The sequence below is a fragment of the Pyrus communis genome, chromosome 4 (assembly GCF_963583255.1).
Source record: "Pyrus communis chromosome 4, drPyrComm1.1, whole genome shotgun sequence".
Taxonomy (NCBI): domain Eukaryota; kingdom Viridiplantae; phylum Streptophyta; class Magnoliopsida; order Rosales; family Rosaceae; genus Pyrus; species Pyrus communis.
Genome location: NC_084806.1, coordinates 1,600,013 through 1,625,181, shown reverse-complemented (window position 1 = coordinate 1,625,181; position 25,169 = coordinate 1,600,013). Strand labels below are relative to the sequence as shown.

At 36.9% G+C, this 25,169-nt stretch overlaps 3 protein-coding genes, 1 long non-coding RNA gene and 1 pseudogene across 5 annotated transcripts; 1 reads left to right on the top strand and 4 right to left on the bottom strand.

Annotated features, from left to right (window-relative positions):
* The first annotated feature begins 3,627 nt into the window (after positions 1-3,627).
* LOC137731229 (extensin-like) lies at positions 3,628-4,110 on the top strand. The gene has a single exon (XM_068470330.1). It carries the CDS (start codon positions 3,628-3,630, stop codon positions 4,108-4,110), a length of 483 nt encoding a protein of 160 aa, XP_068326431.1.
* A 2,039-nt stretch (positions 4,111-6,149) lies between these two features.
* LOC137731841 (protein WVD2-like 7) lies at positions 6,150-10,807 on the bottom strand. 2 transcript variants are annotated; one of them, XM_068471077.1, is made up of 9 exons: positions 10,219-10,807; positions 10,017-10,097; positions 8,876-9,541; positions 8,584-8,800; positions 8,448-8,491; positions 8,294-8,365; positions 8,088-8,196; positions 7,612-7,722; positions 6,150-6,289 (listed from the first exon to the last, which is right to left on the bottom strand). In XM_068471077.1, exons 2-5 carry the CDS (start codon positions 10,056-10,058, stop codon positions 8,451-8,453), a joined length of 966 nt encoding a protein of 321 aa, XP_068327178.1. In that variant the 5' UTR covers positions 10,059-10,097; positions 10,219-10,807; the 3' UTR covers positions 6,150-6,289; positions 7,612-7,722; positions 8,088-8,196; positions 8,294-8,365; positions 8,448-8,450. The 2 variants fall into 2 exon arrangements, with proteins under 2 accessions (XP_068327178.1, XP_068327179.1); XM_068471078.1 differs by lacking the exons at positions 6,150-6,289; positions 7,612-7,722 and having other exon boundaries at positions 8,087-8,196.
* Positions 10,808-12,414: 1,607 nt separating this feature from the next.
* LOC137731228 (probable aquaporin NIP-type) lies at positions 12,415-15,109 on the bottom strand (annotated as a pseudogene).
* LOC137730644 (uncharacterized) lies at positions 13,194-14,062 on the bottom strand. The gene is made up of 3 exons (XR_011068199.1): positions 13,924-14,062; positions 13,725-13,843; positions 13,194-13,556 (listed from the first exon to the last, which is right to left on the bottom strand). It is a non-coding gene; the product is annotated as an uncharacterized lncRNA (long non-coding RNA).
* Positions 15,110-20,866: 5,757 nt separating the features above from the next.
* Positions 20,867-24,957, bottom strand: LOC137731952 (auxin efflux carrier component 3-like). Its single transcript, XM_068471220.1, has 6 exons — positions 23,587-24,957; positions 23,186-23,477; positions 22,995-23,080; positions 21,805-21,962; positions 21,625-21,701; positions 20,867-21,343 (listed from the first exon to the last, which is right to left on the bottom strand). Exons 1-6 carry the CDS (start codon positions 24,821-24,823, stop codon positions 21,277-21,279), a joined length of 1,917 nt encoding a protein of 638 aa, XP_068327321.1. The 5' UTR covers positions 24,824-24,957; the 3' UTR covers positions 20,867-21,276.
* Positions 24,958-25,169: the final 212 nt, after the last annotated feature.

Here is a 25,169-nt window from a genome sequence, read left to right as displayed (position 1 = left end):
AATATTCATGAAATTGAAGACCAACCCATTTTGATTTCGAGTAAAGAAGAAACGATAAGCAAAGCTGAAATGCATTTATTACTCTAATTAACTGACTTAATTTACATATGTATTTTGACGTTAATTCGATGAAAAGAAAACATTTAAGATAAAAAGGTGATGCATGATTCTCATCTAGCATCATTCGTGTGTAAAAAAGACAAATCCATTCTATTATTTATAGCCACGTTTATAGATTTCAATTTCAAAGTTATAAGATAGATAAATGCTACTTTTAAAGGAAGTTTCTACTTTTACATGTTCTCCCAAGGACTTTTCTAACGTCACAGCTCACCTCTTTCTATAGATGATGATAAAGCAAAGCATCATCCTTTCGAATACCCAAAATTCAAACTTAAAAGATTGCAACACTTTCATCATACTTGCTGAAAACACAATTTTGATATTAGTCAGTTAATTGTTGAGCACATACCTTTGTTGAGAGAGATAATTTCCACCAAGTAATTCATCCCAAATATCTAACTTTTTAAAATAAAAATTGAAGATTTCTTATTGATAGAAAACATAAATAATTGCATATCATTGGGTAAGTAAAATTATTTTAAATTTTGGCCAAAGTAGTGTGCTCATCCAGTCCAACTTAAATTCATCACCATCACATTAGGGCGATTTAGAAGGCACGATGTTCAGGGGGTCATTATGGTCCTAATAACTTTAGTAGAATCAATGGTAGCTATAACTAACCACCACGGGGTGGTTCAATAGTTGTGGATGAATTTTAGGTCCGTATTTCACACAACACATCCTAAATTCGATTCTTGACGCTAATGATTCACATGTTGGTGGCCATGAAGAGGCTACAATACCTTTGTGAATCTTCACGGTCACAAAAAAAAAAAAAAAAAAAAAAAAAGATTGCCGTAACGGAGACAGGGTACCAAATAGTGGATGAATCTGTCTTAGGTGTAAGAAATAGAATGGTAAACCCTATAATTCCCTTACAAAAATCATAGTAATCATGTTATTTAGTGAGTGATCGAGTTTATATATGTTGGGTTGCATTGTTCGTCAAAATTACTCAACCTCTGCTCACTTTTTGCTTCCGTCGGTGCGGTTGTGCCTTCAAGTTTGCTCTTTGACTGCGTGGCAGCAAAGAAAAATCATCGGAATTATTCAAAGCCTTTCAATTGCATCTTTCTACACCTGTCTGTCTCTCTCCATGATTAATTTGCTTATCAAATTTTTTTTCACAAATATTAATTATGCTTGTTTAAATGAACATCGTTAGGTGTGGAATTTAGCTGGTGGCTGTCGACAATAATTTGCTGGATACACATGCATATGGTCACACACATACGCACAGCCAAAGAGACTTTAATTTTTTTTCTTATTTTTTTGTATTTTAAAATTTAAAGACATGCATGCCTTGAAGGACTAGTTTTTCTTTCCTATAATATTAGAGGTTTCGACTTTTGAAAGTAACCTACTTCTATTCATCACTTTATCGCTTTTACCTAACCAGTAGCTTTATGCCAAAAGAATGTTCCTCGTAGTCATCATGTCCCCTTTTATACGTTATATATGGTGAAGAATCAAAGGAACAACTCATTAGTCATTATTGAGCTCTTCGATACTCGGCTTCTTTCGATAGTTTGACAAGATCCAATAATATAGCAGATTAACACAAGTTTCAAGTTTGAAGAAGCTAGCTAGGGAACAGGATACAATTCAATCGAAATTGCGAGAGAGATGAATAAAGCATTATTAATTTATTTGCAGAGATGACCGACTAGGGTTTTTCACCAAAACAAAATAAATATAAGTTTCTCAAACATTGATCAAAATCCTGCAGGTTGGTTTAAGTGATCTGTTTTCATCCAAGCCACTGAAACTGTTGGCCCAGTAATGACATAAAGCATTACTTGGGACAGGTAGCAAAGAAATATATTTTAGGGAGTGATATAATTTATCCCAAAACTAAAATGATTGAGTTTCAGTCATGTAAGGCTGCGATCATATGACATGTCTTAATCTTTGACGTGCACCCTCACTACGCAAGGACAATAATTGCAGATAATTACAATAATAGTTAATTAGCTAGCCTAGTCCCACATGCAATTTCCTCTAACTTTCTTCCAATACGTACGTCTAAGCTCTCCCCAAGTGATTGGGGCTCACTATAGTTAACTACTGTGAAACTCAAGTACATTAGGATTTACCAAATGTATCACTCCCGAAAGTGGAAGACATAAAGTTTCCCATGACTTCAAATTATACAAATTCGGGTGACGTTTGAGCTCAAAAAGAATGATTAGTGATTTTAGCCTAACTGAACTATATATATATTTCTTTTATTTTTTTGTAACGTAAGGCCTAGGAAGTTCGAAATGAGTTGACATACAAGAACTACGAGGTATGTATAAAGAAGTTTGTTCCCTTGCACAAGTTGATTAACTTCAAAATTTGTTGATTTAGCAGGCTAGCTACTATCGATTTTAAATAACACTAATAGCCAAGTTTAAAAGTGAAAGTGAAGGTAAATAGGATGATAGGTAAAAAATACTACATACAGGGTTCTAAACTTCTCGTATATCAGAAAAAAAATATTCATAAAACAAGGGTGTATGAATGTGACATCTTCTAACTATACACGGTCTAAAATTAGGGTAAGGTTTCAATGTTATGTACATATTATCCAATATTACAAGTATTTTAGTTGTTAAATTTGATTGCCACTACTTTTTAGACCATCTCCAAAGGAGATGTTAAATATGCCAAATAGGATTAAAAGACATTTAAGTGTTCTCCAATGGATATGTCATATATGATGCGACATGTAAGTCATTTGACTCCTTATTTTCTAGCTGTATTTTTTTACAACAAACAAAGAATGAGTCAAATATATTTAATTTAATTTTTAATGCATGGGTCCCATTAACAACCAATAGAAGAAAAAAAAAACTGAAACTAATTTTGATTATTTTTTTAATAGTTAATGTAATTCTAGGCCCAATAAAATAATAAAATAAATATTTGACACATCCATTGGAAAATAAGAGAATTTAGCACTTGTATTCAATTTGCTACATCAGCCATCAAATAAAATTTTGACATACTATATTTGACATCTTATTTGAAGATACTCTTAAATGTTTTATGTTTAATCTCATCTATTCAATTTTCGTGTGATTCGATATTACGTAGTATTGAAGAAAAATTACTAAAACTTTTAAAATTTGCTTTTTCAACAGTACCTTTTGGCCCCTCTATATTTTCTTTCTTTTTAGACAACTTTAACGAAAAGTTTTTGGTACTGTTCACTTTAACGAAAACCTATATTTTTACACTAAAAAGTCAATCTTTATACTATTCACTTTACTCTTTATTTTATCCTTATCAATAAAACTCAAAATTTTAAAATCATTTTGCATTAATTTTCTTTCTTTTTATTTACTCATTGAGTCATGACAAGACTCTCAAAGTTTTCTTTCTAATAATAATAGTTTTACCTCCACCTCCACCAACTGTACTCGTTTACACATTTTGTCTTCTTCCCCAAACCTCTCCTTGTCCTTCCTCTCTCATTCGTTTTCCTAAGCTCCCACACCATATTCAATTCAATCTCCCATGGCTGCTGCAAAGATAAACCCACTTATCCTGTCAGCTCTCTTTTTGTTCTCAATAATTCTCAGCTTTCCTGCAACAACAATATCAGATAATCCCTGTGCATACCCATGTTATCCTCCACCTACAGGCACCGGGAGCACTTCTACTCCAACAACAACAACTCCGACAACCACAACTCCATCTCCTCCGTCGTCCCAAACCGGGTCATACCCGCCTCCGGCCGTCGTCAACAACCCAAATGGAAATTACCCGTACAACCCTCCTCCGTCTACTGATAACGGTGGTTATGGATATGGTGCTAATCCTCCTCCTGACCCCATCTTACCTTATTTTCCATTCTACTTCAAAAACGGTGCTCGTGGAAACAAAGACGCTTCGTCGGCAACCTCTGTAATCAGAAGATCGTCAACGCTCTTCAACACTATCGCCACCACCAATCTTTTCGTTGTATTCGTCTACTTTTTTAACTTTCTGCAAAATTAGTTAAAAAGCCTTCTTGTTTTAATGAATTAATTAGTTTAGTAACAATTATCTCTCGTTGGAATGATCAAACATCATGTTTTGTTTAATGAAATTAATCATGTTAAGTATTTTTATGATATTATATTTAATTTTTTTTAAATTCTTGAGTAAACGTCCAGACGCTTTAAATTACAAACACATGTTATGCATTTGATCTCTTCCATCAATACATTTAGTTGTAAATATGATTAGGTAAATTAAGGATTGGCACTGGAAAAGTGAGAGAAACAGAAAAGTGATAAGAAAGAAGATGAAGATGACGATATTATACTCGTTTTCTTTTGTATTAAGGTGCATGATTTGAGTAGGTTTTGACGTTTTGTAACCACCAATTTGTATATTACATCACTTGTTTTGCTTATATTTGCACAACAGGACAGAAAATATCATTAACTTAACAGTCGGCAGGTCCATGGAAACTTCACGATTCCTAGTTAATTATCCTCCTCAGGCTCCTTCCTTTCATTTTTGTCGTCATTCCAAATTTTTAAATACGGTGAAGGACCCTCATTATCATTATCGGTTTATTTGAGAAGTGTTTTTAGAAAAAAATATTTAACTAATATACGGAGAACTGGTTATTAGTAGTCTGCCTAGGGATAAATGTGGTCTGATTTCTTTAGCGTGATTCTTTTTAGCCCTTTAATTGGAGATTATTTTTATCAATTTTACGGTCTAACATAAGACATGGCACGTAGCTGGAGATGATCTTACAACCACTAATCAAACACAATAAGTATAAATCGAAATCTATTAGGGTAATAGGTAGGCTTAATTCATGGTAGGGGCCTTTTGTTTGGTATTTAGAGTCAAAAGTAGAGACAGACAGGAGTATGGAGTATATCTATCTCCCCTACGACATTCCAACCCACAAACCTTTCAAGCACCAGATTCTAACTTTTCATCACTTGTTTCTTCTGGGACCTGATTGAAACAATTAAAAAAACCATATGGACCAAAATTGAAATCCGAGTCAAACTATTCGAGCAAAACACGGTTTTGCCCTAACATATGGTGCACGTAACTCTCCCATCAACAAAAGAAACGGAACTCCAAGTTACGACCAAATCGAAACAACTGAGTAAGTGACTGAAACAATTGAAGTTAGGAGTCAAACTAGTTAGTGACTTTTCTAAGTGTTTTATACAACAACGATCACAACAAAGTATTATTCCACTGCATGCAGTCGGCTGTATAAATTTTAGAATGTCGAATGTTTCATGGGCAGGAAAAATGTCAAGGAGAAATCTCGAGATGAGATATTCGGGATTTTATCCACCAATCCGTAAAAGACAGGTCAAGTTTCTCCAACTTTCCATGCCACAATTTTTATGCAAGCAATGATGAAGAAGATGGATAAATCAAATTCGGAACCTCAAATTTAAGAGCAAATGCTCTTAATCAACTCATTAATCCATTTCAAGGTGCTTGATTACATTGGAAGATAACTTGGTTTCACTACATGATGAATAAATTTAATAAAACTTTTAATTTATGAAGGAGGCAAGAGGGCCTAGGCTTCCAATTTTTCTACTCCCTCAAACAGCACAACCATATATTATTATCCTTTCACCTGCATGTTTTGTTACAAGCTTTGCTTTCATTAAATTTCAGGCTTGCAGTGTTCATCCTGCACGCTGAGTATATTCGATCTCTTGGTGTTCATTCATGAGGCAACACCAACCGTTAGATGACCCATTCTTGAACTGCTTCCAAAGCCGACGCCGTCTTTCATACCCTTCCTTGCCATCTCTCTGCTATTTTTTTGGACTCCCACTTTCTGCTTCCCTTCAGCTTTCTGACTTTTTGCCATTTTACCGCTCTCTAATAACCGATGTTTCTGCGTATTAGCATCCTTCTCCCTTCCTTTCGTCCTGGGATGTTCACTTTTAGTTGCAGTATCCCGGGATAAGTTTCTGCTGCTCAGTGTAGCTGAAGAAACTGAACTAGTTTCAGAGGGATCAGCCATGATGCTGTTAGTTTCTCTCGAGGCCTCATGCAAATCAGCTGTGTTTACAGAAACGTTGGCAGTGGGAGGTTCAACCTTGCCTGCCTCTGAATGTGATGGAAATCTTGCAGCGGCTCCACTCCCTGGATTTGTTGACTTGCTTTGTACTTTAGAGAATTTGGTAGATACAACCTGAAAAATATATAGAAAATCCATGATATCGCAGTTAACGGGGCCATTATTTTCCAATTTTCCATTTCAAAATCTTATTCACATTCCGAAATGAACTGTTTGGTGCAAAGAAAAAACATAAAATGATAAATCATAGCATAGATTGAACTGCCGAATCAGAAAAATTGGGTGCTATCATATAATTTTGTATCGGCTAAATTCGCGAGTTGGAGATAAGTGGACTCTAATTGCTGACATTCGTCACATGGTAAACTACCACCTCTCAGGCCCTCGACTGATTCTACCATAGAGGCCAACGATAAACAATAACCCCCCCACCCCACCCCGAACACAACTTACAACTTTCATCGTACTAAAAATCTCAAAAGGAAAGGTGTTGAGTTGGAATCCCATTCTAACTAAGGATTCTTGTGGTTCCAGAGGATCTAGTTACAAGAGAACCAAGAACGAAGAGCTTCCCCCCCCCCCTTCCACCCGACTTTTTGGTCTTAAGAAAGCTGGTTTAAAGAATGAGTGATTGCCTTTCTCTAACCCTTACTACCCAACCTGAAAGCGGACAGCTAATGCAGTCCACTTATTGAACAGGGTTCTATGGTCGGTCTGCGACCCTTGGATGTCCTTGGGGTGATCTTGTAGTTCCAAAGGGTTGAAGGGAGATAGTGCATCAAGCTGTTCCTAAGGGCCAACTTGATCCTCTTCCCTAGGGAACCCTAGGAGAGTCACCAATTCCAACTACCGTCTGTGTACGATCCATACTAGATTTGACCAACTGCCCATCCTACCTCCTATACGTTCTTGACAGCCCATCTTTGTCTCAGTAGAGTCTTTCAGTGGCATGTTTATGTCCGCTTCCCCATTACTTCGAAAAAGTGAGCCACCAGTTCAGGTACAAGATACTATCATTACCGCCTAGACAATTAGACATCCAACCTGTAATCGCAACAACCCAATTGCAAGAGCGGAGCTCTACCAATTGTGCTATATCCCCCCGAGCCTAGTGGAGCATGCATGAAGGAGTCAAATGCTTCTTCTATTCTTTTCCTTGGTGCAGTTGGGCCGTCCTGGACTTGAACTAGAGACTTTACCCGTAAAGTAAATCATCGCACCTACGGTCCAACTAATTGGGAGAGAATCAATAGATTCCTTTTCGGGAGCGATTCATCCTTCCGGAACGCGAGTTTTAGGCAAAGTGGTGAAACCATGCAACAAAGTCGAACAAAAAGTCATCCTCTAATCTTGGATTTATTCTCTATTTCAAATTTGACCTCATCGATTCACTTGGAAGTTCATGTCTTTAAATGCAATGAATGGCAGTTATTTACCTTGCTCCCATCAGGCGCTGCATTCACAGCTACATGGTAGAAGGAAGGCATTGGTACTGCTTTAAAGTTGAGGCTTTTGCGGAATTGTCTCATCTCAGCTTCGGCTTTTTCCTGCAATAACATTAACCGAAACCCGTTGAAAATCTTAAGAGAAGTTTCAGGAGCATGCATTCAGGAAAATTCGAGTGTTATTATCATCAACCATGCATTTCCCTCAGCTATGAGTACTAGATAGTAGATATATACTTTATCATCCAAAAGTCCAGGAATTAGAACCACCGCTGGCAAGTACAGCACTAGTTTGAAGGATATAGTTATCTTTTCAACACATTGATGCATCCAAAAATATGAATTTGTGAACTAATTCAGCATTATATACACACGATCGTAATCAAAGGAACAAGTCAATATCAGCATTGTAAGCCATATAAATCTGAAACCCAAATCTAAAGAAACAACAAATTCAGAGAAAGTACATGGTGGTTTGCCTCTTTCCTCCTTTCTGCTCGTTCAGAACTTTTGAAATTGAAAGTTGCAACACTTGATCTTATATCAGACTTGGTCAAATTGACTCTTTGGTTAAACCTATACGAGAGAGGAATACGGAAGGGTGACTTCACGAAAATTTTACAGTTTGAAAGATAGAAACACTCATAGCATTCAGTAAGAAATTCTAATAAACCTGTTTGCCGTTTGGCGTCCTCTGGACTCAGGCTTGACGGCAGGAGGTTGAGGTTCACCAAGTTTCTTACCACTAGAACAATGCAAGAAGTATGCATATGAGGTTCCATTCAGTAAAGCATCTAGGATTTCTACTTGCAATCAACAATATATACCTTCTACTCTCGTGAGCAGATTTTCCCTTCAGATTTGTAGATTCCTGCGTGTAGAATCCAAAGGCACACCGTTTTTTGAGAAACCAATATGCTTATACTATACTATGTAGAGGGTGAAGAACATCATAATGCTTACCTCTGATTTTGGAGTCCTGGGAACAGATTGTGTAGTTGGAATGGCGGTTTTTGGTGACAGCTTTTGTTTCTCCGTTTCGTGTACCCTCTCTTTCTCTATTAGAGTTCTTTGTACAATCTTTAGACGACTCAGAAGAAATACTTCTCTTAACCGGAGAAATGCTGGCCTTAGATTTTACTTTGGACTTGGAAATTTTGCATTCTTTTCCAGCCTTCAACTAGACAGGAAACCGAGGAATTTATAGTTAATACTGTTACTAACTATACAAAAATGAGTTAATAGAAGAACATACCTTTGAAGAAGAACTATGCAAACTTTCCACAATAGTCATGTTAACTTCTTCATCTGCTGCAGTTTTGGGGTTTATCTTAACTGAATTATATGATTCATCAGCATTCACAGCATCACCATCATGATTCTCAATTACATTGTTCTCTGGTTCATCGATAATTGAAGAAAACATGTCACAACCTTTTCCAATTTGATCTGTTTCCTCGGAATTATCATCTTTAATAGCGACCAGAATATCTTCATTGTTCAACTCAGATGCCCTCTGAGGATCAGACAATGAAACTTCAGGATCTCCCTTTTCATATTCATTCACTTCACTGTCTCCGTGGTACTCTGAACCCTCGGAGCCCTTATCAAATTGAGCGCAACTGTTGTCTTCATTTCCGTCTTCAAATTCTTCTCCGTAAGCATCACTCTCCAAGACACCATTTTCACAGACTTGATAACTTGTACCGCGATGGCACTCAACTAAATTTGGTTTGGGAAAACCTTTCTTCTTGAAATGAGCTTCGAAGTAAGCTTTCCGCTCAATAACTGAACCCGGTTTCAAGCATTTTTCAACCTCTTCAACATATCTGTTATGCGAGAATGACGACCACTTTTCCCAAGATAAAACTTCGTTTTCGAACCTCCCAAATGATATGGAACCAGAGTGTAAAGAGTCTGCCTGTCCATTTCGAAGAAGTAGCTGTTATAAAAGCAGATGACTACAAAACAGAATGAATCATTAAACATAATTTGTCAATTCATCCACTCGTTTGAACATTCGTAGCAGAATGGCACATTGTGGGAGAATATGGATGCATTAATATCCAATTACTGGGCACTTCTACTGAAAGTAAATCAAGGGGATGCAAATCAGCGATCGGAAAAACAGATCAGAGTTCACTAATCACCCCGGTATGCAATTTCATCACGCTTTGGGTATGATTTACAAATTACTATGACATGAACATTCCCATTTAATCAACCTCTAGGCTTATATTTATATCCGTCTTTGAACCTCATATCTAGCACATAAAATTAAACGGTTATCAAACAGGCCATAATCTTCCTGATTAAGCAGTTAATCTTATACTGGGGTAGAATTTAAGAAGCATTCTCACTAACAAAATTAATAAAGAGCATAAGAAGAGAAGTACCTGAAAGCTAAAACTAAAGGGCTCTTCCATCTCCCCAGACATCACTACAATCTGCCCTCAAAACCTCAAAGAAATGCCAATCTTGCAGGGACAAAATCAGAACTTAATAAGTAAGCAAAACATGGGAAGCAAGTCAATTAATATATATCCAAAACCCAAATGAGAGAAAGTTAAATAATTGCAAGAAAAGTTAAGAATTTACCTTAGTCAAAACCCCATATCACAGCTACAAGAAAAGCATATCAAACAGTGCTGTGGGATTGGATTCCAGAGATCAAGCAGTTGGGTTATGAAGAATGAAGGAGCTAAAATGTTAGTCGGGAATCAGAAGCAAGCGTGTTAGGAGCAAAAACACACTCACATGCATCTAGGACACAAAACCCACTTGTCTGTCTTTGTCTTTAGATCTTGGTTTCGTGTTTTTTGCGTTGCAAGTTTAGATATTGTTGTTTGGCTAACAAGCTTCTGAGGTTTCTAGAGAGAGAAAGAGTAGGAGAGAGATAGAGACATAAGACTTTTTGGTGAGTGAGTGAGAAGTGATTAGTGTACTCATGTACGAAATCAAAATGTAAAGTTGGACTTGCTTAAAAAGGTTGGTTTGCATCATCATATTATCATTGCCTTCTGACACCTCGATAACGCCTGCATATCCTCCGTTCTTTCCGTCGTTAATGTCTTCTGTTCTGCCCAGGACGGTCAGCTCCCTCCATCTATACCTCCTTTTCCAACAAATATAGTCTTGTGGAAAGATTAGAGCCGTTAGATTAGAAAATGTAGGAATCTAGGTATTCGGTTAAGAATCAGGGTGGGCCGACTAGTCACAAATACACATATGGGACGAAGTCTAAAGCTGTGGAGGAGCCATGTGCAAGGGCTGTGCATGTCCCGCCGTGGCCAACATATACAAGATACCGGTCGGCAACGCCTCTCTAAACTCGATTTCTGTCCGTTTATTGAATTGTGTTCTTGTAATCCTGTCCGTTAAAAGAACACTAATATTTTTTGTTGTATTTTATTTTCTATTTTTTCCTCTGGTTTCGTCTACTAGAAAATAATAGATTCAAAAAAGAAAAGAAAACAATAGACACCTAACACCAGTGAGAGTCAGCATATATCAACCAAACATGAAATAGAGCATAAATATTTTTTTTCATACGATGATGTTTTACTTTAAAATAAGACATAATCAGTTATCAAATTCAACACAAATATTATACAGACTCGTTATTTATGGAAATTAAATGTGAGATCTTTCGTTTCCAAAGAAAGAAAAATATAGCTAAACTATAATAGAAGTTGTTATATGACATGTATAGCTTTTTAATTTTAATTTCTTTTCTTAGAAACAAAATGTTGGTGACATTGATCCATTTATATTACAAAGATAGTAAAGACAATGACAACCAAAAATTACCCATGTGGCACCATAAGATTAGAGAGAGTCAAGGGTTTTTTCCCCAGAGACATTTGGTGGGAGCTAGGGACATATCAGATGGAAAAGTCTATGGCTGATCACCATAACTTTGAAGACTACATAAAAAACAAAGAAATCGATTAAGATGGTTTTGAAAATAACTTGACAACTTATATTTATATAGATCCCTTGACGAATATGTGTGTGTGTGTGTGTGTGTGTGTGTGTGTGTGTGTGTGTGTGTATTAGCTAGTACAATTGATTGATTTCACAAGTTCCTACTACACCTGTAACGATTGGTAAACGATTAAAGTAGCTAGTCAGAAATATGTGATAGTTTTGAATTGAAGGACATGTGAGATTTTTGCTCTATGCAACGTATGACTCATGCATGTGAGGAGCTCCATGTGTTTTGGATCTAACCTTTTTTAAACAAAGTGCGATTATTTAATGTTTATAACTAAATTAATAATTAGTTTGAAGTTTATGAAAAGGAGCATCTCAGGAAGGTCACATTTATATGCATATTAATTAAACAAAGGCAGCTATATATCATTATGTATATGCATGGTTACACATCAATTGCAATCAAATAGGATTTTGATAGAGTAACTAGTTATGGAAATTGTAAGCCAATTATATATGGTTACCTGTTGAAATTATTGGGAACTGCCTATGCTTTTGGAAATGAAGTTAGCTATTAAATACGTATCATACGTACTTGATGTGTCTCTTTTTTAAAATCTATGAGTATGTTTGTTATAATTTGCGTAAAATATTATTATATCACGCATGTGACCGCATTCAACATACACCTGATAATACCTCATAAGCATGACACAAAAGTTACAAATTATTTCATAAAATAATAAAATATGGAAAAACAATTTAATTTAACACCGATTAAGAAATCAACAAAAAAGAAATTTTTTTTATTTTTTTATTCTTCCTTCCAAACAACATACGACCTATTTGACATGCATGTCATGCAGCAGCAGGCTGTAGAAGGAGAAGATATCGACTACCAATCGATTCCATCACAACAGTACGTAATAATTGATTATGAATTAACTAGGTTTTTTTTTTTTTTTTTTTTTTTTTTTAAGAAGGACAATTGGTGGCAAGCAGCGGTTATCCACCTCTTCCAGGAAGAAGACTCACAGAGGCATTTCAGCCTTCTCCTAGCCACAAGTTTGGCTTCCACACTAACAGCGGGTTAACTGAGACCTCCCGTTTTTTATTTTAAAGAAGCTTCGTAATCCGTCATTTGTCACTGAGCCATGAACTCGTGGTTATTAAGTTCTAGAAAAATTGTTTTTGGAAACGTATTTGATGAAGGAAGCACTCTTCTTAACTTCCGCAGTATTTGTTTTGTCAGTTACCTCTCTCAGTGGTTTGTCAGCGAACCGAATGAGATTGTAGGCAACTCCACCGAGTATATATGGTGCCAACGAATGGACCTACAATATAAATCCATATTCCCTTGTCTGTGTGCATCACTATTGCTGGCCCTTGGCTCCGTGCAGGGTCCATCGATGCCCCTAAGACCGGTCTGCACCATGTCATATATATGTATTCAAGTACGTTCACTACAAGAAATCAAATAAATATGGGCAGTAATATTTGCCTCTAAAAACCCCCAATAGGTGCCAATATGTTGAAAAATTGCCCCTGGTAAAAAGGAGGGGCGGAAAGTAGATTCGCTCCTAAAAGAGCCGTTGCTATTGTTATTAGATGCAAAAAAATGTCAAATATCCGTCCCTATTATTTTTGTTGCCATGTTGGCAGGTTTTTATAAATACATATCATTACAGGCAGAAGCATCCGCCCTTAATACCTTCTAATTATGTAAAAATAATAAATCGAGTAGATAATTACATCCGCTCCTAATATTTTCAATTATACAAAAAAAAGTAAATCCACAATATAATAAATGCATTATCCATCCAAACGTTAGATATTGGTTTTGAATCATTCAAAATATTCAAACCCAGCATGATTCATCTTCTTCTTTCCAGATCTCAAAATCTTCTCCTTTTCCTTTCAGTTTCTCAAGCTTTGCAGATTAGATCTCTAAGTTCATCTTCTTATTTTGCAGCAGCACATGAGTCGTTCTCAATCAACAACTGTTCATAAACAAATACAAAACGAAAAAATAAAACGTAACGAACAACAAAGCCAAATTACAAAGTTTACTAATTTGTACGAACAAACAGAAAAATCAATCCTGAATTTCACAATCAATTAAACATATAAGAAAAATCAATAAACAAAGATTAATACAAGGGAATTACCTCTAAAATGAAAATTCTTGAGAACCTCTTTCTCCCTATCAATCAAATGATATATCTATTCCAAACTATTCATGAAATTCTCTTCCACTCTAAATTATTCAAAACCCCCTCAAGTATACCTGCAAAACAAAAAATTCAGGATGGAAAAAAAACTTCGATCAAACCAAATGAAACGAGTTTTATCTTCTCTCTAACAAACCTTTCATTCGGTCCTCTCGGAGTAGCAAAAAGAAAATAGCAACAAAAGATTATGAAGAATGAAAGAAAGAGAGGACGGGTTTAAATCTGCACAAGAGAAAGGGATGGGAAGAAAAATCAAGGAAAAAGGGGAAAATGATGAACTTTGCAGCAGTGGAAGAGGGAAAAGAGAAAAATGAGGGTAGTGGGTATGTATTGGAATTGGAGTTTAGATGGATTTTTTTTTCTTCTGGTAAATAGTAATATCCTTCATTTTTTAATTTTTTTTTGTAAAAATTAAATAGTAATTAAACATATCCGTCTTAAATATAATTTTTTTTAAATAAATAAGTACAAACATCCGCCTTTAATGAAAAAATAATTAAATTTAAATAATTATTAGTTGAATTAGGGGCTAATTGCATTCGCCTCTAATAGCTAAATTTAGTAAAGGCAGTTTTTTTCTGTCCCTAAAAGTGATAAAATTAGTAGAGGCGGTTTATTGTTTGTCGCTATTATTTTAATAGAGACAAATGCATGCTTTGGTCCCTAATGAATACTATTAGAGGCAAAAAAAAAAATTCTGCATCTAATATTACGCCCCTAATAATCACTTTTCCTGTAGTGGTTAGTTTTATATATCCAAACGTACAATATTATTGTATTTTATATGTGTGCTATATGTATATATGTACCTGGCAACGGGGACGTCCATAGTTATTGTCATTCCTACAGCAATTCCTGCCAATTCTGCAATCTGCATGCATGCATGCAGTGCGGATCGATATGTATACGTATGACCATATTAGGGATTAATTACTAACAGCTCTACTATCTGTGGCGATGCCTGAAATAACAAACATCCAGACAAAAGAGGCAATGATCTGCATGACCAAATATCGAACGTCTGGTCCAACTAGTTATGTTCCAAAATATGCCGCTTGGGGCACCCAAAACAAGGCATAAAGTCCCGCTTGCAAGGATGGATCCTAACTCATGCGCTGCATTATACAGAGGCAACTACAAATTATGCAATTGAATGCATGAATATATGACAAGAATTTAATCATGATTAATTAATTAATTGGGTGGAATAGTTTTTGATTAATTAATGCGTGTTTGGGTGGAAAATGGCGGAAGATGGTGAAGGTGATGGCCGGATTAAAGTGGGCACCGGAGATATGACCAATCGAATACACCATAACCATGAAATCCTCATGTAACTGAAATTCCTGGAACCATAACCATGACCACCCGAGATATTACCAAACTTGTACGAAAATTAGGGTTGAATTGCATTGCATTTTTCAATCAGTTTTCGACTTTTATTTTCGGGTTAGGGTTTGAACCAAAATGGGTCTGGCCCAGCTTACTCTGGGGCTCCGAAGTGCTACGTTCAGTCTTTTGTGTTCTTCAATTTGTTGCTAAAAATATTTGATATAATTAACAAACTCAGCCCGTGGTTTCAAACCCAATTTAACAATTTGGCTAGTATATATCTTCCATCCCACCACGCAGCTCAAATTTTGCATGCCTTAACGCATAAAAGATATTTTGTAATTTAATGTAATCGGTTCTTTCTTAGAAATCCTACTCTTTGAAGTCCTTGTGAGATATATAAAGGTGTTTACTCTATAAATAAAATCAACAAAGTCAATATTTTTTTACACGCTTACTTTGACTGTAGTTAGTTGAATGTTTGGGTAAAATTTTATCCTTGTTTGTGCAGGATCGAAAAAATTTATTATCATCCGCTTAATTTAGTTACAAACGAAATATATCTTTTTTTTCGGGGTATTGGAGTAGATTGTTTCATGTGTGAAGTTCAACGGCCACACGTGCTCCACGTTATTTTAGTTGTATTATCCACGTATTTGGCTTGAAAATTCGCCACACTTGAAGAGATATGTTGAGAATAAATCCCACATTAATGGGAGGAAGAACTTTTCATGAATTTATAAGTAAATTGAGTTACTATTTAAACACATGATAAATGTCTATAATGATGCACCATTTAAATGGATGATTCACTCTCTAAATACATGACAAATGTCTATCAAACGAATAATATGGTACGGTGCACTGGTTGCAAGAAAGTTTCATTTTCCGAGTTAGATATATCTATATACTATCGATGGTGGCTTTGTTCTTTCTTTAATTTTTTGAACATCATTGTATTATCATTGGATTGGATGAACAAAAGTCTCATTTACATGCAATGTCTCTCTCGATGGCCCTCAATAGTCTTCAACTGCAAGTCTGCAACCCTACCCTAATTAAACAAATAATGGTCCCAAAGCCGCAGCTGGTCCATCCCTCTGGCTTTCGTGTTCGTTTTTCACGCTACTCTAGACCACAGCAGCATGACCACCTCCTCCATTGCTCTCTCAGTCTTTTGATGATGCATTTTTGTTTCTTATTTATTTTCATCTGCACCACGCCTTTATTGTTTTGGTCCAAAAAACCTAGCCAATTCTCCAACTTGCACAACATTTCTTTTGATATCTCTCGATTCTTTTATATATGTATATATGTATGTATACACACACACACACACACACACACACTTATGTTACTGAAAATTTTCCACCTGAATAAATTTTGGTTATGAAATAGCTAGGGCGCATGTAATATTAAAAGGAACCGATTAAGTCACGCAGTACATAATCATAGTTTCATTATTCAGAAGATTTGATTTTGTATCATGAGGTGGTGTGCCTGCAGAACTTAGGACCAGAAGGGTAGCATGGCCCCCATGTATGCTCAAGAATGAAGCCACGCGCACAAGGACACTACCATATGTTCTTTATGGTGTACCCTACTCATCTCCAGTCCAACCTAATCACCCATTTATCTTTACATAAATTGACAATATTGCTAACATATTTTACGTACAATGGTGAATTCATCTATATTATTAAAGAGCATGCAGTAATTAACATCAGCAGTTTTGTGAGTCTAAATAACATTATTGTTAAAACAACTCGTTGAAAACCAGATCAATGAATGAGTAAATTTTTATATATGGACTGACGGCACTAATGTACGACTAAAGTTCGGAATAATCAGCAGCAAACGATCAATTAGTCATGCATTGCATATGCAGAGGCTTCTTCTTTAGCTGCAAAAAGAGAGAGAGAGATATATATATGTGTGTGTGTGTGTGTGTGTGTGTTACATTGAGATAAGTTCAAACTTGAAAAGGCCTGGCGTTTTAGGACCTTATAATTCAAGTGCTGCCATATCGGGGGGACTCTTAATTTATATACCTATATATATATATATATGTATATATATGTGTATATCTGTGTGGTTCGTGTCGCATTGGGGTCCATTCCCTTTTGTATCCAAAGAAAAGTTGTGACAACAAAGTCCAAAAGCCTCAGAGGAACTTGGTTCCCAAACAGTCCCTACCTTGCTTGGATTCTATATACATCTTTTTATCTACTGGCGTCAATGAGAAATTCTATCAGTCATAGATTGCAATGGCATGTTTGGCTGCAATCGCTGTTTGAAACAGTTTTAGCAAGCTCTCCAGGCTCCAGTTCCACATGAACAAAGTATGGAGATCCACATGAGCATGGACCCCGGCCACTCTGGTCATGTGTTTGAATACAAAATAATGTCAAATTATTGAGAGACGGGCCAAATGTCCACTCCATACAACTCCGATATTATCTATAACTTAGTAATTATCACTTGCACACCGATATTATTTCCAACTTGGTAATTATCACCTAACATTTCCAAATGCAACAAGTGAACAGATAGGGTTGAGGGTTATACATTAAATATTATTTGTATAAGATTAATTGATTTATTAACATGAAACCCTAGCATTTCCAAATGCCAGCAGTTAAAAGGTAAGGTAGGGCTTTATCTTAACCATTATTTATATATGATCAATCAATAGTTACTTGAATTTTGGCGATATTATTAGCCATTTAATCATTAGCAAGTAGTAGCTACTAAAACGGGATAGTGAGTTGAGACAGTGTCAATATTTCAAGAAAAGGGTCAGTACCTAACGAGTTTACATTGTAAATTGTCTTTCAACTAGCATTTTATCAAATACACAACATGACAGATATAAGACTTTATCACAAGACGTGTCTATGTAATTTGAAGTTTGAATATAAATCATGAATTGTTACATGATTGAGAAGAGAGTGAGGTAGACAACACAGTGCAGAAGTGGGGGTGAGAGCTCGCTGCTTAATTGCATTTGTTGGATTGTGGCTACAAGAGCATGTGAAAGCGAACCCATCTGCATGTCAAGGCTGAATCCGCCGTTTCGTAATTCGCCAGTTTGCAACCTCCAACCTCCAACATGCATGCATGCATGAGAGTATTTTTGCTCACCATCATAAACTATGGTGTATGCTCATCACTCTATTTATTACCGTTAGATGAGTTTGAATTTCGAGATTCATGTAGTGAATAGGCACAAATCTCAAAATTCAAACTCATCTACTGGTTATAAACTTATAAATAGGGTGGTGAGCATTACCACCACTTGAGGGTGGTCAGCAAAAATGCACTCATACATGCATGCATGACTGCCGTCGCTTTCGTTTTCTTATTGGCCGACTGATCGATCGTCGAGCATGTTGGTCTTTCTTCCCTTGTTCGTGATTCACTGCCTAATTTTTGTTCTTTGACTCCTTACTTTTTTTAATTTTTTACGGGGAAAATTAACACCTATCACTAGGTAGTGCGTGTGTTTCCTCCCAAAACTACATATACACCCTCCTTACTTCAAATCTTGGGTGGTTCCCCTTTGCCCTAATGCCTTATCCTAAAATTCACCTACTTGTCGATGGATTTTTCATCTAGTAACATTGATTAAATTAATTGGTAATTGAAATACCATCTTAAGTTATAAGTGGTGGATCATGTAACGAGAAATACTAAGCAGATTCTTTAAAAAGTTTGACTTTCTGTCACCTCACAGTTTAATGTCAATTCTCGTGCTAATATTATAAAATATTGTGATAAAAACTACATGGGATGACAGATAACCTATGGATAGTTCCATAAGCATTTCTTTTACCCTGATAGTTGAAAACTCTTCGTCAAGCTATTACGTCTTAAGTTTAAATCTTTTCATTCACGTTTAATATAAACTAATGTAAAATACCGATTATACTAAAAAAAAAATGCCCTTAACTTAATTGGCTCATTTATATACACACGAAAGCTAATGAAGTTCTATTTTGAAATTAGTCCCTTTAATCACAATTCTTTTTTGTCTTGGCAAATAAAATATGTCTATCTCCCTAATTACCAACAAGAGCCACTTTAACTCACATTTTTAACGTCATCGTGTACCATAAAATACCTACGGGCAGCAGTTGGATGAAGGATCTAATCAATCACCCAATTAAAATTCGAATTGATGTGAAGAATTATGAAACTGATGATCGATCACCACCGACTTTCTTGGAGGTGATCAGGATGATCATGTCCTCTGATCATTCTGTATGGATGACATATAGAGGTTGATTGGTACCCATCACGTCCTATCATTTTCGAACAAACATGCTTGCTTGACTACGTAAGGATAAGTAAGAACTTCTAATCAAAATTTCTCATGTTGAAATCACAAAATTGTCTTATATTTAGTACTGTTCATATTATGAATCACTATGTAAAGAACATTTCTGCAAAAAATAAATTAATATTAGGATGTTTAGTCAATCTATTATAGCAAATACATAGATGGTTCGTAGTGTTTTTACCAATTTCGTTCATCTGTTCACTAAAAGACATTAGTTTTAACTGATTTTTTTTGTAGAGACGATCTTTATTAAATGATTTATAACAGTTCTAATCATAAACACAAATTTTTATGAATCTGCATCGAACAATTTTGAGTAGGAACTCCTACTCATCCTTTGAGTAACCAAGTATTATTCATCATTTTCTCCTGAGGAAAAAAGTAAAATAAAAATAAGGAACTACTATTAGCACTTTAAAATTTTAATTTTACACTTTTTATAAGAGTTTTCTTTTTTAAACATAAAAAATTTGAAATGCACAATTATATTTTAGAGTACTAACAATATTTTAAAAATAAAAAACTAAAAAAATACAATTAAATTTAATTGTGTCGACCACCCCACCACTGCCTAGTGGGCCTAAATAAAAACTAAAAAGTAGGGTAGGGTTGTGGACTTCGTGACTTAGTGTGGCTGCATCAAAAGTGAAAAGCTAAAGAGTAATCTAAGCCTCAAACTATTTTCTTTTAACAAATAATAGTATTAATTGTTGGGAAAATGTGCTAAGCATCGTAATGAACTAGTAATAATAATATAATTCAAATTTACTTATGAAGATAATTGAACTTAAAACCTTCTACTTATAAGTGAAGAAGAATACCACTACTTTCTTTTAACAAACAATAGAATTAATTGTTGAGGAAACGTGCTAAGCATTATAATAGACTGGTAATAATAATATGGTTCAGATTTGCTTTTGGAGATAATCAAACTTAAGACCTTTACTTATAAATGAAGAAGAATATCATTAAACAGTAGTACTAAGTAGCAGTTTAAAACTACTTTTGACTTCTGCTTATCTACCTCCCTGCTTTTCTTTCTCTCACCTTTTTCTCTAGAAAGAAGAAGCAGCACCCCCTTCCCGACCACAAAGGCCTCCGCCTCCCCTGTGCCTAAACGTAAAGGATTCGTTCTCACCTTCACTTGATAGAAAGACAATGTGCCTTCGAGAAAAGCCTTTTGCTTGCTCAGTTGCTCTAACCCCAAGTGGTAAAAGTCTTCACAGAACAGTACCACAAGTTGCACTCATTGCTTAAAATATAGAAGAGGCATAAGTGGGGAATCGCATTGTTAGATACGATCTTCATCTTCAACTCTACTGCTCTCAAATATTTTGTTTTCTTAGTTTAGTTGAGAGCAGAAAGAACTCGTATGATTAAAGAAATAAATAAAAATTAATAAATCTAACGCAACAAAGCAAAGTGATTAATTAATAAATCATCTGCTTTTCTTCCTTGTTTTACTCTTCTGCGTTTGCTCCCTTCCAACAAGCTCTCACAAATTTAGACTAACTTTGGCCTTTCATGGGAGCATGATCCTTATAAACAGGGCTTTTCGTAATTACATAAAGTAAAAAAATCTATTAATTTGCTCCCCAAAACTTGGAATAGAACACCTTCAAACCTCGGCGGATTCTTCGTTGATCTTCATCGTACTTAATCTAGCTAGCTAAGCTTTTTCTCTACCGGAAAATCCTCGTCGATTTCAATGTGTGACACATTTTGAGTATATATGCGTGACCACACACATACAATTTGATCTCTCTTCTTTTTCCTAGCTTTGTGCATCCATCTGTGCTTCTGTGACACCAACAATTACAATCCCAGAAGAATATAGTAGACCAACGTAATAGGTAACGCTATCAACATTCCGAAAATAACCCTGCAAGAAATTATTTAATTGGTTAATATTATAAAATAAAATTAAGTTTGATTAAGATAAGAAGAGATTAAGCGCTAGATTAGAAGTGCTTTAAAAATGACAGAAAGCGCTTTGGTAAAAATGTTTTTAAAATCAATCCTTAGTAAAAATCCAAATGGATCATGAGAAAAGCACTTAAAGTGCTTTTAAAACTCAAAATCAATATCACCAAAAACACTTTCAGTCATTTTAACAACACTTTCAAACGAGAACTAAGTTTGAGATACAATGTTTCTACTTACGCAGTGCTAAGAATGGCTGGATGAACATTGTACTCCTTGGCAAAGACAAAGGGAACAACTCCTTGAGGAAGAGCAGCCTAGTTTGCGACACATGGATCAAATTTTTTTTAATAATTATCCCAATGTTAAGTGAAAAGAAAAGGAAAAAGTTGAAGGGCCTGATGGGTAATTTAAAAGTACCTGGACAATAGCTAAGTGGAGGAGGGTGCCCCGGAGGCCAACAGCAATGGAGGCGGCAGCCATAACGGCGGGGCCAGTGAGGAACCTTGCTGCCATTGCATATCCACCAACTGAGTTCCCACATGCTATTATCCTGGGTTGAAGTGCCATGAAAAGACCTGTCAATTTTATCATCAATACAACAATAAAATCATCAGTAACCCGTTATTCCCTTTGTTACAAATTAAATTTAAGTTACAAAGAGAAGGAAAGTCAAACGAGAAGTGCTAAAACCACCCGTGAATAGAAATATATTAACATAAACAAGTTTATTTATTTTCGTAAGAGACATAGATTCATTCTGAATCTCACTAATTTTATTGTCTACGACCCAAGGACTAGGCAATCCAGACAACTTAAATTGCATCCTACGATTTCCATTAACTTATTTTGCAGACTCACTTCACACAAACTAATGATTTCAAACTCTCTTTCACACAAACCAAAAGGTTCAATTTCCTAGTCCCATACTCCAGCCGGTTATTTCAAACTTTCAACTACATTCACTAATTTGGACCTAATTAAGCATCTGTCGTGAAAAATGTCCAATTATAGTGAACTCCTTAAACTGCAGCCTTCAACTTCTCTTTCTTGTGACCAAACAAACAGCTGTAAGAACCACTGGTTGGTTATGAGTCGTCAGAGTACTGCGTATCCACACCCATATAAACTTATCTGTATTTGAAATTATGCTATAACAAATGCATAAATGACTTGAAATATATTGTCACAACGTATTTCGGTTTACACTAAACAACAACATTCTGCCAATGTTTACTTGTATAAATTACTGAACCACGACTATTGTTCTAGGCGGTGCAATTTATTATTAGGAACTAGAGGCTCTGGGCAAAATGGTAGAGGAAAACCTAGAAAAACTTGAAAAAAGACTCTAAGAAAAGACATGGAATGCTTAAAGTTAACGGAAAACTTGGTGCAAAATCCAGCGTAGTGGCATTCTAAAATTCATGCAGCCAACCTCACTCATTGTAATAAAACATTGTTGGTGTGGTTGTTGTTACAGTTATCTAATTATGAATGTTGTATAAATACCGTGTAGTGCAAATAACAATTTTCTGAGTATTATCCAAGAAAAGAATACGAAGTTATTAATTTGAAAGAGTATGGTAATCAAGAAACATATAACTTACCTAAGCTGAACATAGCCATTCCAAGCCCAGCATCAGACAGTATGGAAATTGACTTTTCTACTATTTTTGGCATCCCCACATGCCACCTACAAATCAAATAATTCAAATCATAAATTTTAATGTTATTTAAGAATGTTTGTATCAAACATATCAAAAAACAAAAGTAATAAAACTGGATTAAGTTGTCTCACCGGAAAGCGATGAGAGCCCAGATGAGACCAATGAGGCTGGAATACGTGTTGGGATTGCGGATAAGCTTCCGCCAAACCATGATCAAGATCAGACGGGTCATAACGCTCGCCGGCGGCATTTGCCTTCCGCCCCTTGTGTGGAGCTCTGCAGTGGAGCTGGACGCCAGCTTATTAAGCCCTGTGGTTCCCTCTTTTTCCCTTTCAGCCTCCTCTACCTCGCCACCCCTCCCGCCAAAGCTGAACGCTTCCCCGCCGTACACCTCCGCCGTTGGCGCAGTCTCCGGAACTGCCACTGCACAAAGTAAAGAATATTAATTAAGAAAATGATAACATGTCAATTATTTTCGTTTATTTTATTCAGATTACGAACATTTTTTGTCGGGAAAATAAACGTTAGTTACCTTTGTTTTCTCCATTTTGGAGGTGATCAGCAACAAGCATTCTGATCTCCTTGGCGCCCCGATCGGACCGTCCAGATTCCTCGGCAGCACCGAAATTGGTCCCACCAAAAACATGGAGCCCACTGCCTTCAGAAACAGGGGAATCGCTGGAGCTCCAAACGAACATGTGGAGCTCTTTAGCATCGTGATGACTATTCGTTTTAGCAGCAGCACCATCCGAAACGGGTTGCGCTGCCACTTGCGGCTTCTGCTGCTGTTGAATTGTGTTGCTATTTTTAGCTGTCGGCGCCGAGAATTCAGGATTCGGGGCCGGGTACGATGCGGGTACCGTCTTAACGGTCTGAGCCGCGCAATTCTCCTCGAAATTGGAGGGCCGTGGAGTCGGACCGCGGGAGGACTGAACCGAATACAAGTCGGCAGGTCCGAAGTTGGAGTGGCGCGTGTTGAACCCATGAACCCCCATCATGGAGTACAAATCGGAGGGGTTAAAGTTGGAGCCTCGCGGGGTGGGATTTCGGGAGGAGCTCAGGCTGTAAATCTCCGCGCTGCTGAGGTTAGACTGCCGGGGCGTCATTTCAGAGAACGACCGCCTCGATGCGTTGGACTTCCGGACGTTGACGTGGAGCTTTCCGTCGTTACCGATTTCGGCATCGGTTTCCAAAAAATCCCTGCCGTCGAGCGAAACGACGTCGGAGTCGAGTTTAAAAGAGACGATGGAGGCGGCGGTCTCCGGAAACTGCTCCATGATTAAGAGCTTGGCCCCGCGGTACTCGAACAGGAAGAGGAGGAGAGTGTACCAGATGATGCACTGGACCACCACCAGCTGCACCATGAGGCTGCCGGATTCCGGGATTTTTTTGCCGTACATGGCGATTAACAGCGGAATCCCCATGACGAGAGTGTTGGGGAGGGTGGAGAGGGAGAAAATCGTAATCAGCCACTCTAGGCTGCCGTTGCGGGTGAAGTTGGTCCATAGGCTGAGGGCGAAGAGCATGATGATTTTCTGGAGGGTATCGGCGGCGACGAACCGGAAGTTCATGGTGTAGGGGTCGTTGGTGGAGATAAAGTGGAAGGAGAGCAAGGGGACAGCGAATATCGCGACGAAGCTGTTGATGCCGGAGCACTGGTCAGGGGAGAAGATCTTCCACCACCGGACGGAGCCGTAGGCTAATATCATCGCCACGTACAGCGGCACCACCGCCGTCAACACGTTGTAAAGGTCGTGCCACGAAATCATTTTTGACTGGCTGTTGGGAGTGCGCGTGAGTGAAACGGCGCCGTTGCTTAATTATTAGTCACACTTCCGGTGTTCAGATCTCGTGGTGGAGGTGGGATGGCATTTGGATGTGAGTTGGAGAAGAGGGGAGGGGGAAAATGGGAAGGAGAGGAAAACCGTTAGTTAACGAACTGGGAATTGGAAGTATACTTTGCGCAGCTGCTGTTGGCTGCGCTGTATCAGTGTGTTATCTCAGGTTCTGATATTGCTGATGAACCTAGAGAGAGAGAGAGAGAGGGAGAGAGAGAGTTTGAGAGTAGGGAGGGAGTGATTTTACAAGGGGGATTGAGTTGTAGTAACTTTGGGG

Coding starts and splice junctions, on each gene's coding strand:
- LOC137731841 (XM_068471077.1), bottom strand. CDS start 10,058: ATGTCTGGGGAGATGGAAGAGCCCTTTAGTTTTAGCTTTCAG. Junction 8,801..8,875: donor TGCATAGTTCTTCTTCAAAG/GTATGTTCTTCT, acceptor TTTCCTGTCTAG/TTGAAGGCTGGAAAAGAATG. Junction 8,492..8,583: donor CCAGGACTCCAAAATCAGAG/GTAAGCATTATG, acceptor TTCTACACGCAG/GAATCTACAAATCTGAAGGG.
- LOC137731952 (XM_068471220.1), bottom strand. CDS start 24,823: ATGATTTCGTGGCACGACCTTTACAACGTGTTGACGGCGGTGGTGCCG. Junction 23,478..23,586: donor CCAAAATGGAGAAAACAAAG/GTAACTAACGTT, acceptor TACTTTGTGCAG/TGGCAGTTCCGGAGACTGCG. Junction 23,081..23,185: donor TGGGCTCTCATCGCTTTCCG/GTGAGACAACTT, acceptor TTTGATTTGTAG/GTGGCATGTGGGGATGCCAA.
- LOC137731229 (XM_068470330.1), top strand. CDS start 3,628: ATGGCTGCTGCAAAGATAAACCCACTTATCCTGTCAGCTCTCTTTTTG.